Source organism: Triticum urartu, chromosome 7A, assembly GCF_056163025.1.
Source record: "Triticum urartu cultivar PI428250 chromosome 7A, HENAU_Tu73, whole genome shotgun sequence".
Lineage (NCBI taxonomy): Eukaryota > Viridiplantae > Streptophyta > Magnoliopsida > Poales > Poaceae > Triticum > Triticum urartu.
The window spans coordinates 642,027,021-642,041,753 of record NC_141879.1 but is presented as its reverse complement, the minus strand read 5'-3'; the positions used below and the strand labels follow the sequence as shown (position 1 = coordinate 642,041,753).

The 14,733-nt window shown below is 43.7% G+C and overlaps 1 protein-coding gene and 1 non-coding gene across 2 annotated transcripts; both read right to left on the bottom strand.

Moving 5' to 3' along the window:
* Positions 1-5,218: 5,218 nt before the first annotated feature.
* Positions 5,219-5,290, bottom strand: TRNAK-UUU (transfer RNA lysine (anticodon UUU)). Its single transcript has one exon. It is a non-coding gene; the product is annotated as a tRNA-Lys (tRNA).
* Positions 5,291-5,405: 115 nt separating this feature from the next.
* On the bottom strand, positions 5,406-10,577 carry LOC125522764 (uncharacterized). The gene is made up of 8 exons (XM_048687798.2): positions 10,047-10,577; positions 9,537-9,699; positions 9,120-9,320; positions 7,443-7,685; positions 6,777-6,924; positions 6,566-6,631; positions 6,193-6,361; positions 5,406-6,083 (listed from the first exon to the last, which is right to left on the bottom strand). The coding sequence occupies exons 1-8, from the start codon at positions 10,498-10,500 to the stop codon at positions 5,734-5,736; spliced, it is 1,794 nt and encodes a 597-aa protein (XP_048543755.1). The 5' UTR covers positions 10,501-10,577; the 3' UTR covers positions 5,406-5,733.
* Positions 10,578-14,733: the final 4,156 nt, after the last annotated feature.

Below are 14,733 nucleotides of genomic sequence, written 5' to 3'. Positions count from 1 at the left end.
GCGGCTGTCGGCTCTGTTTGACCTCCTGAACCCGGCGTAACTTTTCACTACCGTCCAATTCCAGAAGAATATGCTAGGGTGACGATGGACGAAATAACGGAGGGATTTGAGGAGCTCGAGCTTGACCACCCTACAGGTGAAGGGGAGACTCGGCTGGGTTCTTCTTTGAAGACTTCATGCCTATGGTGGAAGGAGCTCATCAACCTTTCAAACTGGATGCCTCTGCCTCCTCCTCCTCCTCTGGCGAGTCAAGGCACTCTGCCTCCTTGTCCGGCGCGTGGCGGCACTCCGCCTCCTTCTCCATCTACGCCGGCGTGTCCGAGCAGTCAGCCTCCTCCTTCTCCGCCTCGTCAGCAAGGGCGGAAGAGACCCGCCGCTCCATCTGCTCCGGCGTCTAGCAGTACATCCAGAGGCGGGAGGCAATTCAGATTCGGTCCATCTCTAAAGCCTCTAGAGAAGTTACCATACGAGAGGACCATGGAGGAAAACGCAAAGATCGTGGAAGCCGAAGTGAGAGAGTTCTTTGAAAGGTGAAAGCAAAGAAACATCCACCTCTGGAGGAGAAGATAGATCCATGAAAGCAAAGCGCACACTCGATGCCCTGAAGAAACCACCACCGTCTCCGCCGAAAACCAACTATGAGCGCATTATTGGAAAGTCATTTATCAAAGCGGAGTGGTCGGGAAGTACGATCAGTGATCGAAGGTTATCAGAACGACGAGCTGGGAAAAAAATTGCCCAACTCGGCGAACAAGCAAACCAATCGTGCCCCCCCCACTCAAGGTGTTTAGCGATATCGTCGCTAATCATCCGGTGATTTTTCCCGGTACCAATCTTGGAGATTACCTGCTCGACGATGCACATTATGATATAATGTAGGTGGACGAACACAAATACCAGTACGGTAAGCCTCTCGTCAAAGATGGAACTACTCTGACAACGATGATGCGAAGGTTCCATGATTGGTACATGAAAACATGCAGATAGTCTAGGGGAAAGGATACTTTGACGCTGAGAGTTAAAGAGGAGCACAACCTCGTTGGAATTGAACTGTTGTCTGTTCCATTTGAGGAGTTCTTCCAGTGGTTCAATCAAAAGGCCTTCGATAAATTAACGGTCACTTGCTACTGTCTATAAGTACTACTTCTGCTATTAAGTCTCTCTATATATAGCTCAGCTCTTTCATTGCATGTATATATAATTATCCTCACTATATTATGCAGATTGAAGATCGTCGAATGCAGAAAAGCAAAAATCTATGATATTGGGTTCATTAACACAAATCTCATAGATGAATATATGGTTAATTTGATGCCAAAGAAACCGAGGCCAACATGCTACGATCGTTGCTTCATAATCAAAACAAAGATAAAATACTCTTTCCTTACAACTTCAAGTGAGTGTTGCTGTCTTGTGCATATTCAGTTTCCCTTATTACTCGAGGTTATAGTAATGTAATTGATGAGTTATGCATGCGTGCGCAGGTTCCACTATATTCTCCTAGAGATTAAGCTTGAGCAGGGACTAACCGTCTTAGACTCGAGACGAAAATCTCCTGAGGACTATGCGGACATGACTAAAATTCTCGAGAAGTAAGTTCAATCGATCATTATCGCACCATATCGAAAACTTTGTTCATTTCCTGATATCAAGTAATTGTTTTCTTTGTCTCACAGGGTTTGGAAAGTATTCATCGCACAAGCTCCGGGACTGCCGGGGGAGCTGCGATGGACATACCCGAAAGTAAGTAGTACTAGCTAGCTAGTTCCGTGCATCTCGATCCCGTTGATTCTAGCTACTTTCATCAATACCATTTATAATGCTTCATTATCAGTTTGATTGACCTCTATTTCTCGTAAAGTGCTTGTGGCAGGAACCCGGGAATGATTACTGTGGATACTACGTTTGTGAGTTCATCTACAACGAGACTTGCAAAAAAACCCGGGGCTACTCTAAAAGACAATTTGATGTGCGTAAGCAATAATATTCACAATTTCATTTTATTTCCATCATTTGTGTTAAGTTTCATTCATATATATGTATTGACCCCCTTCTTCAAATTAGATGTGGCAGATGTGGGATGAACTCCTACCATAAGATCGCATCAAAGCAATTTAAGAGGAATTGGTGAGATTCTTTGTTGACCACGTCATCAATAAAGCCGGAGAATACCATGTGGAACTTGAGTTCAGATGCTAGGGGATTGTAAGAGATCTTACATTGTGTGTGTGTGTGTGTCTCTCTCTCTCTCTATATATATATATATATATATATATATATATATATATATATATATATATATATATATATATATATATAGCCAGTAGCGTCGGATAGATATACGAAAACTTGTTATTCGACCAATCTCTCAGAGAAGGAGAGGTCGATCACTTCTCTCTGTATATGTTCATGACGATCTTTTGTACTTAATTTTTTCCTTCATTTTCTTACTAGCTAGCGTGTCGAGTCCTCTCTATACGTATAGTACGTAGCGTCGACCAAGCACGGAGATAAGAGAGGACACTTCTCTCTATTAGCTAGCTAACACAATATATGAAACCCCTAAATTAACCCTACACCCCCCCCCCCCCAAAAAAAACCCCAACCCCCCCCCCCCTTCTCCTTCAAAAAAAAACAAAACCCTAGCCCCTGAACTGCTGACGCGTGGAAGCTTATTGGTCCCGGTTGGTGCTACCAACCGGGACAGAAGGCCCCCCTACCTGGACAAGCTGCAGCGGGCCACATGGAGGCCCATCTGCCCCGGTTGGTGTAAGAACCGGAACTAAAGGTATTGGGCTTTAGTACCGACCCTTTAGTCCCGGTTGCCGAACCGAGACAATTGGGCCTTATGAATCGGGACAAATGGGCCTTTTTCTACTAGTGCCTCTTTCTCATTGTGCTTCTGCTAAATGCATGTAAAGAGGACTTATGTCTCCTTTGCTTTGTAGGATTTTGATAGAAATTCTATAGGGCAGGATGTTCAATGAATTTTCTTTTCCGAGTCCTTTGATTTGCAGTAATAGATCTATATTCCTATGTAGGGTAGAAACCAAGCCTTCACATTTCAAAGAAAAAAAAGCATTAGCCTAGACTTTGGGCTGACATAAACGTGACACGAAGAGCGAGTGAATGCATTACGGGCCGAGCTCTTGGCCGCCGGGCCGATTGTATGCTGTAGTGGCCTGTCATGTCGGCACTTGGACTGGCATTAATGTGACGTCGGCACTCTGGACCAGCATGAATGTGATGCCCAGAGCGGAAGTAGAGTTTGAGCGCACGCATGGGAAAGGTTTTTGGGTGGCTCCTCTTTGTTGGACTCATACGTGGCTTGAGTTCGAACGCCTGCAAACCTCCTCTGATTTGATGCCAGTTTACAGGATTTCGAGCATGCAGATGTAGAATATTAGAATAAAACCAGTAATAATTTTCATGGACATTTATCTGATGGGGTGAACACATGAAATCAGACTCGCGGATCGGATTAAGAACTATACTAAAGGATTAAGAACTATACTAAAGAATGTACAGGAGAGGAATTCCCATTCCTTATTGTGTTGTTGTTAAGTGCGTGTAACGAAGATTTCCAGGATGACAAAACGCATGGTGTATTTTTCTTAGGCTTTCTTTATTTATACTCCCTCGGTTTTTAAATATAAGGCTTTTTAGAGATTGTGTGTTGTTGTTAGAAAACAATCCTTACGCATGCTGTTGTTAAGTGCGTGTAACGGACGATAGGAACCAATCCTTCACATTTTAAAGAAAAAAAATATTGGCTTAGACTCAATGAAAAAATTGCTATCCTATATGCCACCTCTTCCTATGATTTTTATAGGTAATAATGCTTTGTTTTGCGGGGAACTATGTATAAGGTGTATATAAACATATTATAGAGTGTAGTCTATATTGGAATATCTAAGAATATCTTAGGCTTTCTTTATTTATACTCCCTCGGTTTTTAAATATAAGGCTTTTTAGAGATTGTGTGTTGTTGTTAGAAAACAATCCTTACGCATGCTGTTGTTAAGTGCGTGTAACGGACGATAGGAACCAATCCTTCACATTTTAAAGAAAAAAAATATTGGCTTAGACTCAATGAAAAAATTGCTATCCTATATGCCACCTCTTCCTATGATTTTTATAGGTAATAATGCTTTGTTTTGCGGGGAACTATGTATAAGGTGTATATAAACATATTATAGAGTGTAGTCTATATTGGAATATCTAAGAAGACTTATATTTAGAAACGAAGGGAATATGATTTTTTAGAAATTCTATGGGATAGAACTTGCAGTGATTTTTTTCCTTTGAAGCTTTTGTTTTGTACGAACCAATCCTTCACATTTCAATCGAAAAAAAGTATTACCTTAGACTCAATGAAAAAAATTCTATCCTATATGTCATCTCACTTCCTATGATTTTTATAGGCAATAATGATTTTAGTGGTAATAATGCTTTGTTTTGCGGGGAACTACGTATAAGGTTGTATATAAACATATTATAGAGTAGTCTATATTGGAATATCTAAGAAAAGACATATATTTAGGAATGAAGGGAATAGGATTTTTAGAAATTCCATGGGATAGAATTTGCAGTGATTTTTTTCCTTTGAAGCCTTTGTTTTGTAGGAACCAATCCTTCACATTTCAGAGAAAAAAAAGTATTACCTTAGACTCAATGAAAAAAAATTCTATCATATATGTCATCTCACTTCCTGTGATTTTCATAGGTAATAATGCTTTGTTTTGCGGGGAACTACGTATAAGGATGTATATAAACATATTATAGAGTAGTCTATATTGGAATATCTAAGAAGACTTATATTTAGGAACGAATGGAATAGGATATTTTAGAAATTCTATGGGATAGAATTTGCATTGTTTTTTTTGTTTGAAGCCTTTGTTTTGTACTCCCTCCGTTTCTAAATATTTGTCTTTTTAGAGATTTCAAATGGACTAGCACGTACAGATGCATATAGACATTTTTTAGAGTGTAGATTCATTCATTTTGCTCCGTATGTAGTCACTTATTAAATCTCTAAAAAGACAAATATTTAGGAACAGAGGTAGAAGGAACCAATCCTTCACATTTCAAAGAAAAAGAAAAGCATTAGCTTAATGAAAGAGGCCTTTAGTATTTCGCAAAAAAAAAAGAGGCCTTTAGTGGTAAAAAAAAAAGAGGCCTTTATCTGATGGGGAAAAAATGTATGCTACGACAGGATCGCCGACCGTGGGGATCGAACCCACGGCCACGTGGTTAAAAGCCACGCGCTCTACCACTGAGCTAGGTCGGCTTGTGCTCATGTACGGCTGTAAAAATCCCTTGTAGTTCAGTAGCAAGATTTTTTGCGTCCGAATCAAGAGATTAGTATGGTTTTTAGTTCTTGAACTGTGAGGAAGAGAGTGATCTGGAGGGTGGAAAATGGTTGGAGCAGACAGATATGGGATGCTCCAAATGGATTGGAACAAAGCCTCACCGTTTTTCCCCAGTAACCCCTTACATGACCACCCTTTTTGGTATACCACCAGCACGACAGATACACCAGCCTACCAAAACTGTAACCATCAGATGTGCACCACAAATTTAGCATCAAAATCCCTGACCGTTCTGGCCTACTATACCAGTACATTAGCTCCTTGGCGTAAGCGAGCAACTCAAACGGAGTTGTGTCAGCGGTTCTCTCTAAAAGCCTGCCACGAGGCGCCTGCCTCACCCACCTCCATCCCGCACCATTGCTCAACTCTTGTACGGCGGGAGAAGATGGAACCTCTTGACATGATCTTCCCTCGACCGACAGTGCGACGCGAGCCGCTCCTCGTCCACCTCCCCCGTGTCCGACAACGAGACGCCGTAGCCCAGCAGCCTCCTGACATCCCTGCCGGTGGGGCTCCGCCACCGGCCGTCCCACCACGCGTGCGGGAGGAGCGGGGTCGGCGCGCACTGGTGCGCCTGGCGCGGGCAGCTCAGGGGCCCCGCGTACCTGCTCCAGGCGTGGCCCCAGCCGGCCTGCGTCGACAGCCCGTCCACCAGCAGGTTGCTGTGGATGCTGCTCAGGAACGTGAAGTTCGCGCCCGAGGGCTCGTGACCTGAAACGCACACCAGAATCGCGAAAATATATCAGTTTTGGTGACTCTGAGACTTGATGGAGTGTAGAAATGTTTTGAGGGATGGTCGGGCCGTTGTGACGTAACATACCATGTCTGTTTGCTGCGGCCAGCGCTGCGATGAGCTGCGCGTAGGTCGTTCCCACGCGTCGATGCGCTCCGGTGATGACCGTGTGCCTGGCGCTTGAGGCCAGGAAGAAATCGACGAAGGCCGCCCACCTTGGAGCTGATCCCCAGTCTCGTGACCGGAAGTCCAAGGGCTATACACAACAGAATGAGCGAAATGAGATTTTGTAAAAATCAACGTGGTACATCTATGAAAGATATGTCTGAGCTAGAGTATACGGTCCATGATATAAACCTAATACCCATGGAAACACTAAAGGTTTCAGGCTTTCGGCGTATCGCCTATCGGATGATGCAGAAAATGCAGCAAAGATCTTTCAGGTAAGAGTGTAACATACCTTGTCCTTTCCATTCATCTCTAGGTCAAAACTCTTGGCAAACGATTTGTAATCAAAATAAGTTACCTGCCCAGAACGTATAGAATAGTCATCCCGTTTTCTAGGAAATTCCAAATCAGTAACTATGAATTACATGGATTCTAACCATGATCCACAATGCTCAACAGAAGTACAAAGTCCATCTAACAATATTCAACCAAAAGCAACTAACCTCTGCAAACTCACTGATCTCTTGCTTCATCTCCTTAACAAATGATGGTGTGTCGGAGATCAATGCCACCCGAGGTGTACCCTTCAAACCAGAAATCTGTATAGCTTTCTGAATACAACCAACTGCAGCAGTTCTTGCTCGTACTGGCCTAGTCAGAAAATTAGTTATCTTCAGCTTCTGAAATGATATGACGAGGAGTTGCAAATAAAGATAATCTGCATGATGTAGGTTGCTGACATTCTAAAGCTGAAAGTGTCGCAAAGAAAGATAATCTGCATGAGGTGCAAAGACTTTGAACACCATTACCATCCGCATTAATTTGTCAATCTTCTTGGGTATTCAGAAATCTTTAATGTCCAACTTCTGAAATAATTTCAAACTATCTATCCTCTTTTTTGCAAATGCTGAGCATGAGATGGCATAGTTTGCAGCATTTCTCACCATATTGGAGAGGACTAAAACTAACTTATACATCAGGAAGAAATAGCCAGAAAAAAGGGATGACTTAAGTTTCGATACACAATATTCAGGAAAGAAGAAGCATATTTCAATGCTACTGATGAACTGAATTTCTTCACGTGAACATAATGTTAATATAACTTTATAGTTAATGTTGAACAATTATGACAGGTTTCTTCCATTTAAACCACATACAGTGGGTCATACCTATTGGCCATCATTCGCATGTGCAGAACAATATCTGGACTGAAACCCTTCGATGCCCACTGAACTGCTTTCTGGACTACCTGGGAGGGAGATATGATCACTCGCATAAGTTCCCCGAATGTATTAGGCCTGGCATGTAGCATGCCTAAGGATCCAAAAATTGTTGAAGCAGCAGTTTTCATTTCAGGGTGAACATTCTTTAGAAAGAACTGGATTCCAACTGCATCTGTTGTGCCATCAAACCTGACGCCATGAAGAAGTAACACCTGTCAGTACGCTTTGTTCTTTACATATAGCTTTCTCAAGAACATTAATAATCAACAGAAACAAAATTCATCTAAGCAAACAATACAAGAAAATACAAATTGAAAAATGAGATACTTCAGTGATGAGCAGATACTTAAGAACGAGGAAGGGAAACAACAGCCATTAGTGAAAATAATTTACAGATGACCATGGAAGAAATGTACAAAAAATATATAAAAAAGGTACTCAATCAAAGACAAGGTAATTAGATCAGAGCTCGCCAATTGGGTTGTGTCCAGACAAAACTGCTAGGTCGCTGCAGGGGAGACATCATGTATTCTAATACAGATGGAGACTAAACAAACGTTAAACTCACGTCACCAAATGGTTCCATGCGTAAGGAGTACAGTCCCCTAGATATTCCATTAAACTTTGGTCAAATCTCCAAATACAGATGCATCCTATTCCTAACAATCTCCAAATATTTTCCAAAAGGATAATGCAAAGAAACAAGTAATATCATGGTGCTTATACTTTCATGTCAGCTCAAATCCTTCTTGTGCTGGAAAAGTACTGTTTATGTACCCAAAATGGGGGGGAAAAGATCAGAAAAGGGATAGCAGTCAGAAGTTCACAACACATCACACCTATTTGCATGGATTTCTATATACACAACATTGTACTGTAAAAGTGTGCCATTACATACGAAACGGTAAATGGAATCACAAAAGCAAATAGCACTAACGCTGACAGTTTCATATGTCCATAAGTGACTGCAAAGGCATCTCACTACAATATACGAGACAAGGATCTAAAGAAAAAATGACAATACAGAACTTGCTTCTAAATTTAAGTTACTGACTGTACACAGCAGACAAAAAAAAAAGACAATTCAGAACTTGCTTTTTTTTCGAAACGGAGGCAAAGATTGCCTCATCTATTAATTAAGCAGAAATTCTGAATTCAACATTGTAGGAACTTCCTACCAACCAGGAAATGAAATGCTTAGTAGCTTATGTATCAGGGTTCTAAGTTAACTTGTCTCAATATCCCCACTACCCGTGTATTTTCTCCACTCCATTCTTGTGAAAGAACCCTTAAGGCCTTATGTGTCTCTAGAAGTAAACATAAATGTGTAAATTCGCAACATATAAAACCTCATCTAATTTAGTTTTCCTGTTAATTTCTCTGACTGCAAGTGCATAAGCACATGGCAATGTAAGGCGACATACTTGAACAAGCTTGTCCATGAAATAGGGGATTAGTTAACATCTTTGTGTTTTCTACCTAACATACCCTTTTAAATGAATTGCGTCAAAAGTTCTTTGCAAAACATACTGAGAGCTCGAAATCTGATCAGGTCTTGAGGCGAAGAAAACTAGCTGTAAAAACGTATAACTGATTGTACCAAGTTGCAAGAGAAGTGCTAACCAGATTATTGGATCTTTCCATCTGCTCCAGTCACTACAAAGAACATTTGTCTCCGAGGGATTCTCAAAATCGTCTACCCTCACATTCAGATCTCTACCATATGTTTGGGCACATCGGTTTTTCCTCCATAAATGCTTGATTTCTCCAATAGTAAACGAGTGGTCAGTATAAGAAATGTAATGTCCAAATGGATATAATCCCCTGCAAACAAAAGACAAAGGGTAAGAGGACAATCACCACCATTTCTGTGTTACATTGGAATCATTTGCATCACATTACCACATGGAATGACAATAATTATGTTTTGGTTGTCTAAAGATGAACCGATTGCTAAATTATGTTTTGCTTGTCTAAAGATGCAAGTAGGAAACCCATCATAGATAAATAACAAAAGTAACTGAGTGTGAATGCATATGCCTGGTTTGGCCGATGACCAGGGAGCGGTTTAACATAACACTCAGAGCTGCTGCCGTTAATATCTTGTACATCTCGTTGCCAAACCCAGCTTCAGATGCTTTCCCCAACACAAAGCCTTGTTTGCAGAACTCAGCTGCAGGCAGCGACCTAACTCTCGCAGCGCCTGACAAGGTAACCGGAGAAGTGAGCATCGGGGCGGTTGAACTAACCTAGGAACTGCAAGTCTTTCTATTCAAGATTAGCCTGGCTACAGAGTTATAGTCTTATTGTTTATGCAGATGAAAACAACGCGACGACAAGTACATTTTAGAATAGGTTTGCTTCGACAACGAAACGGGAGCTACATTCAGGGTAGAGTAATGCTCTGTTTTCATCTGTGAGATTCATACCAGCTCCATGGGAGACGGGATTGGACACTACAAGCTACAGTAAGAGAATGAACCAAATCAACCAACACAGTGCAAGGGCATCCCAGATCGAAGCACTGAATCGAATGTGGGCATTACGCACCGTGGAGCAGGAAGTGGCGCCGAATCAGCTCGCGGACGCGGAGGCTGGCCGCCTCAGTCGACCCCGCGCCGACGGCCTCCTCCCCCATCTCCTCCACCGTCGCGCACGTTGACCCGCCGGGCCCTCCCTCCGAACCAGCCGCCGCGTCAGGCGGCACGACATGGAGCTCGTCCGAGGAGGCCGAAGCGGGAGGCGGCTCAACGGAGAGCTCTTCCGGCAAGGCCGAGGCGGGAGGCGGGTCCACGGAGAGCTCTTCCAAGAAGACGAAGTGGGGAGGCGGGTCAACGGAGAGCTCTTCCGAGAAGGCCGAGTCGGGAGACGAAGAGGAGGGTTTGCGGGGGTCAGGGCCCTGATGGCTGAGGAGGAGGAAGAGGGCGGCGGCAGAGACGGCTGCGAGGAGGAAGGCTCGACGGAGCAGGAGAAGCGACGGGCGGCCGCGACGCCATCGCGACATGAAAGCTGGCTGCGAGCCTGCGACTGCGATGCGAGTGTGCGCTGCTGGTGGATCTCGCGAGGTAAGAACATCTCTGTCTCTGCCCCTTCATCTCTAACTAAATCTCTATACCAACCTTTTTCTCGGAAAGGATTCGCATCCAATATAAAAATTAATTAATCAGAAGTACTCCCTTCGTCCCATAATATAACGGTGGTTTTTACGGAGGAAGTACGAAACACTTTTGTTAATGAAAACTTCCAATCTATCATGATAGTACAACAAATAGCAGAAATAATAAAAAATACATCCAAATCCGTAGACCACCTAGCGACGACTACAAGCACAGAAACGAGCCGAAGACGTGCCGCCGTCATCGACCCTCCCTCACTGGAGCCGGGCAAAACTTGTTGTAGTAGACAATCAGGAATTCGTCGTGCTAAGGCCCTATAGGACCAACACGACAGGACAGCAACCGTCACAATTAAAGAGGAGTTCAGATTGAAAGGATTCAACATGTAGACACACGAACACACACGACCGGATCCATGTGGATCCACCAAAGACAAACGCTAACAGAATCCCGCAAGATCCGTCGGAGACAAATCTCCACACGCCATCCGATGATGCTAGAAGCACCACCGAGATGAGGACTGGGCGTGGAGAACTTTATTCCATCTTCAGAGATCCGCCCCCGCCTCGTATCTCAGAAAAGCATCCCAAAACGAAGCCCTCCTCCCAGCAAGATCCAAGATCCACCAAGCCTCCATGGCCCTAAGGCCACATGAGACGAGGTACCAGTGTCAGCATCGACGGGAGGCAGAAGAAACCCTAGCATCGGCTGGGTATGAGAGCCCTATCCCTTGGGGCTTGGTACGAAGTACGAAACATGTTAAACATACAAAAAATTACATTGAGGTCTCTAGACCACCGAACGATAACTATTATTGTCAGAACGAGTCGTCAACGCGTTGTTGTCGTCGCTCCCCTACCGGAGTTGTCTTGAGCTTGTCGATGGCAGATGGGAAGTCTTCGAGAATGTGCCCCTAGGAACAGCACCCGATTCGTGGTCGTGGCTGTTGAACCCTTGAATATATTCGAAGAAACTAACACCAAATCTCGTTGTCACGTGCACAACAAGAAACCCAAACTCGTCGTTCCAAAGAGACAGAAGGAATCTATGCCTCGGCGGCTAGGGCAAATGCTCACCTCTAAGCTTCATCGATGAGCCCGTGGATTCGTCTCCTCTCTGTATGCCGCTCCGGCAGCCGGTGGCAGGGAGGGGAATCCCGGTGCCTTCGCTCCGGCTAGTAGTTTAGTTTAGGATTTTTTTTAACCCTCACAAGTGCAACACTCGGGTGGATGGCAACGCTTCTTCTTTGAGTTTGTCTTTTGGGCTGCAATCCTCCTTCAGTTCATCTTCAGTTTATCCATATGGACGTAGTTGATGAAGCCTCGACATAGAATCTCTATACCAACCTACTTAAACTTAATTAAACATACTTACGGAAACATCATATAAACTCCAACATCATCAACATAATACTTAAAATACGTAAACATTGACAACATAGTGCAGAATTAAACATAATTAAGCATAAACTACTGTTGTGGCCCCTTCTTCAACTCGAACAAGCAGTGACACGTGTCGTCTGACACAATCTTTCCCACCTGATCTTCATTTCTCATGCCACTTATTTCCTTTTATGATGTGGGTGAAATGGAATGTTGGAAGGGCATCTCATCCACATTGGGGTGAGAGAGTGGTGAAGGAAATATGCCCTGGAGGCAATAATAAAGTTATTATTTATTTTCTTATATCATGATAAATGTTTATTATTCATGCTAGAATTGTATTAACTGGAAACTTAGTACATGTGTGAATACATAGACAAACAGAGTGTCAGTAGTATGCCTCTACTTGACTAGCTCGTTGAATCAAAGATGGTTAAGTTTCCTAGCCATAGACATGAGTTGTCATTTGATTAACGGGATCACATCATTAGAGAATGATGTGATTGACTTGACACATTCCGTTAGCTTAGCACGATGATCGTTTAGTTTGTTGCTATTGCTTTCTTCATGACTTATACATGTTCCTATGACTATGAGATTATGCAACTCCCGAATACCGGAGGAACACATTGTGTCCTACCAAACGTCACAACATAACTGGGTGATTATAAAGGTGCTCTACAGGTGTCTCCGATGGTACTTGTTGAGTTGGGATAGATCGAGATTAGGATTTGTCACTCCGATTGTCGGAGAGGTATCTCTGGACCCTCTCGGTAATGCACATCACTATAAACCTTGCAAGCAATGTGACTAATGAGTTAGTTGCGGGATGATGAATTACGGAACAAGTAAAGAGACTTGCTGGTAACGAGATTGAACTAGGTATTGAGATACCGACGATCGAATCTCGGGCAAGTAACATACCGATGACAAAGGGAATAACGTATGTTGTTATGCGGTTTGACCGATAAAAGATCTTCGTAGAATATGTAGGAGCCAATATGAGCATCCAGGTTCCGCTATTGGTTATTGACCGGAGACGTGTCTCGGTCATGTCTACATAGTTCTCAAACCCGTAGGGTCCGCACGCTTAATGTTCGATGATGATCGGTAGTATGAGTTTATGTGTTTTGATGTACCGAAGGTAGTTTGAAGTCCCGGATGAGATCGGGGACATGACAAGGAGTCTCGAAATGGTCGAGATGTAAAGATCGATATATTGGACGACTATATTCGGACATCAGAAAGGTTCCAAGTGATTCGGGTATTTTTCGGAGTACCGGAGAGTTACGGGAATTCACCGGGGAGTATATGGGCCTTATTGGGTTTTAGGGGAAAGAGAGAGGGGAGGCTGCGCCCCCCCAAGGCTTAGTCCAAATTGGACTAGGGGGAGGGGCGGCGCCCCCTCCTTCCTTCTCTTCTCTTTTCCCTTTCCTTCTCTCCTACTCCTACTACATGGAAGGGGGGATCCTACTCCCGATAGGAGTAGGACTCCCCTTGGGGCGCGCCTAGGAGGGCTGGCCTCTCCCCCTCCTCCACTCCTTTATATACGTGGCCATGGGGCACCCCATAGACACACAAGTTGATCAGTTGATCTTTTAGCCGTGTGCGGTGCCCCCCTCCACCATAATCCACCTCGGTCATATCGTAGCAATGCTTAGGCGAAGCCCTGCGCCGGTATCATCATCATCATCACGCCGTTGTGCTGACGGAACTCTCCCTCGAAGCTCTGCTGGATCGGAGTTCGTGGGACGTCACCGAGCTGAACGTGTGCTGAACTCGGAGGTGCCGTGCGTTTGGTACTTGGATCGGTCGGATCGTGAAGATGTACGACTACATTAACCGCGTTCTCATAACGCTTCCTCTTATGGTCTACGAGGGTACGTAGACGATACTCTCCCCTCTCGTTGCTATGCATCACCATGATCTTGCGTGTGCATAGGAAATTTTTGAAATTACTGTGTTCCCCTACACTGGCATCCGAGCCAGGTTTATGCGTAGATGTTATATGCACGAGTAGAACACAAGTGAGTTGTGGGCGATACAAGTCATACTGCTTACCAACATGTCATACTTTGGTTCGGCGGTATTGTTGGATGAAGCGGCCCGGACCGACATTACGCGTACGCTTACGCGAGACTGGTTCTACCGACATGCTTTGCACACATGTGGCTGGCGGGTGTTAGTTTCTCCAACTTTAGTTGAACCGAGTGTGACTACGTCTGGTCCTTGTTCAAGGTTAAAACGGCACTAACTTGACGAAATATCATTGTGGTTTTGATGCGTAGGTAAGAACAGTTCTTGCTCAACCCGTAGCAACCACGTAAAACTTGCAACAACAAAGTAGAGGACGTCTAACTTATTTTTGCAGGGCATGTTGTGATGTGATATGGTCAAGACGTGATGAGATATAAGTTGTTGTATGAGATGATCATGTTTTGTTGAAGTTATTGACAACTGGCAGAAGCCTTATGGTTGTCTCTTTATTGCATAAGATGCAAGCGCCAAACAATTGCTTTAATTTATCGCTATGCGATAGCAATAGTTGCAAGAGCAATAGTTGGCGAGACGACCATGTGACGACACATTGATAAAAGATCAAGATGATGGAGATCATGGTGTCATGCCGGTAACAATGGAGATCATGACACTACTTTGGAGAGATCAAAGGCACAAGATGATGATGGCCATATCATGTCACATATTTTTGATTGCATGTGATGTTTATCTTTTATACAT

Excerpts from the sequence above, each read along its gene's own strand:
- LOC125522764 (XM_048687798.2), bottom strand. The coding sequence starts at position 10,500 with ATGTCGCGATGGCGTCGCGGCCGCCCGTCGCTTCTCCTGCTCCGTCGA. Across the intron at positions 9,700-10,046 it reads GCGCCACTTCCTGCTCCACG|GCGCTGCGAGAGTTAGGTCG; the intron begins GTGCGTAATGCC and ends TTACCTTGTCAG. Across the intron at positions 6,632-6,776 it reads AGATCAGTGAGTTTGCAGAG|GTAACTTATTTTGATTACAA; the intron begins GTTAGTTGCTTT and ends CGTTCTGGGCAG.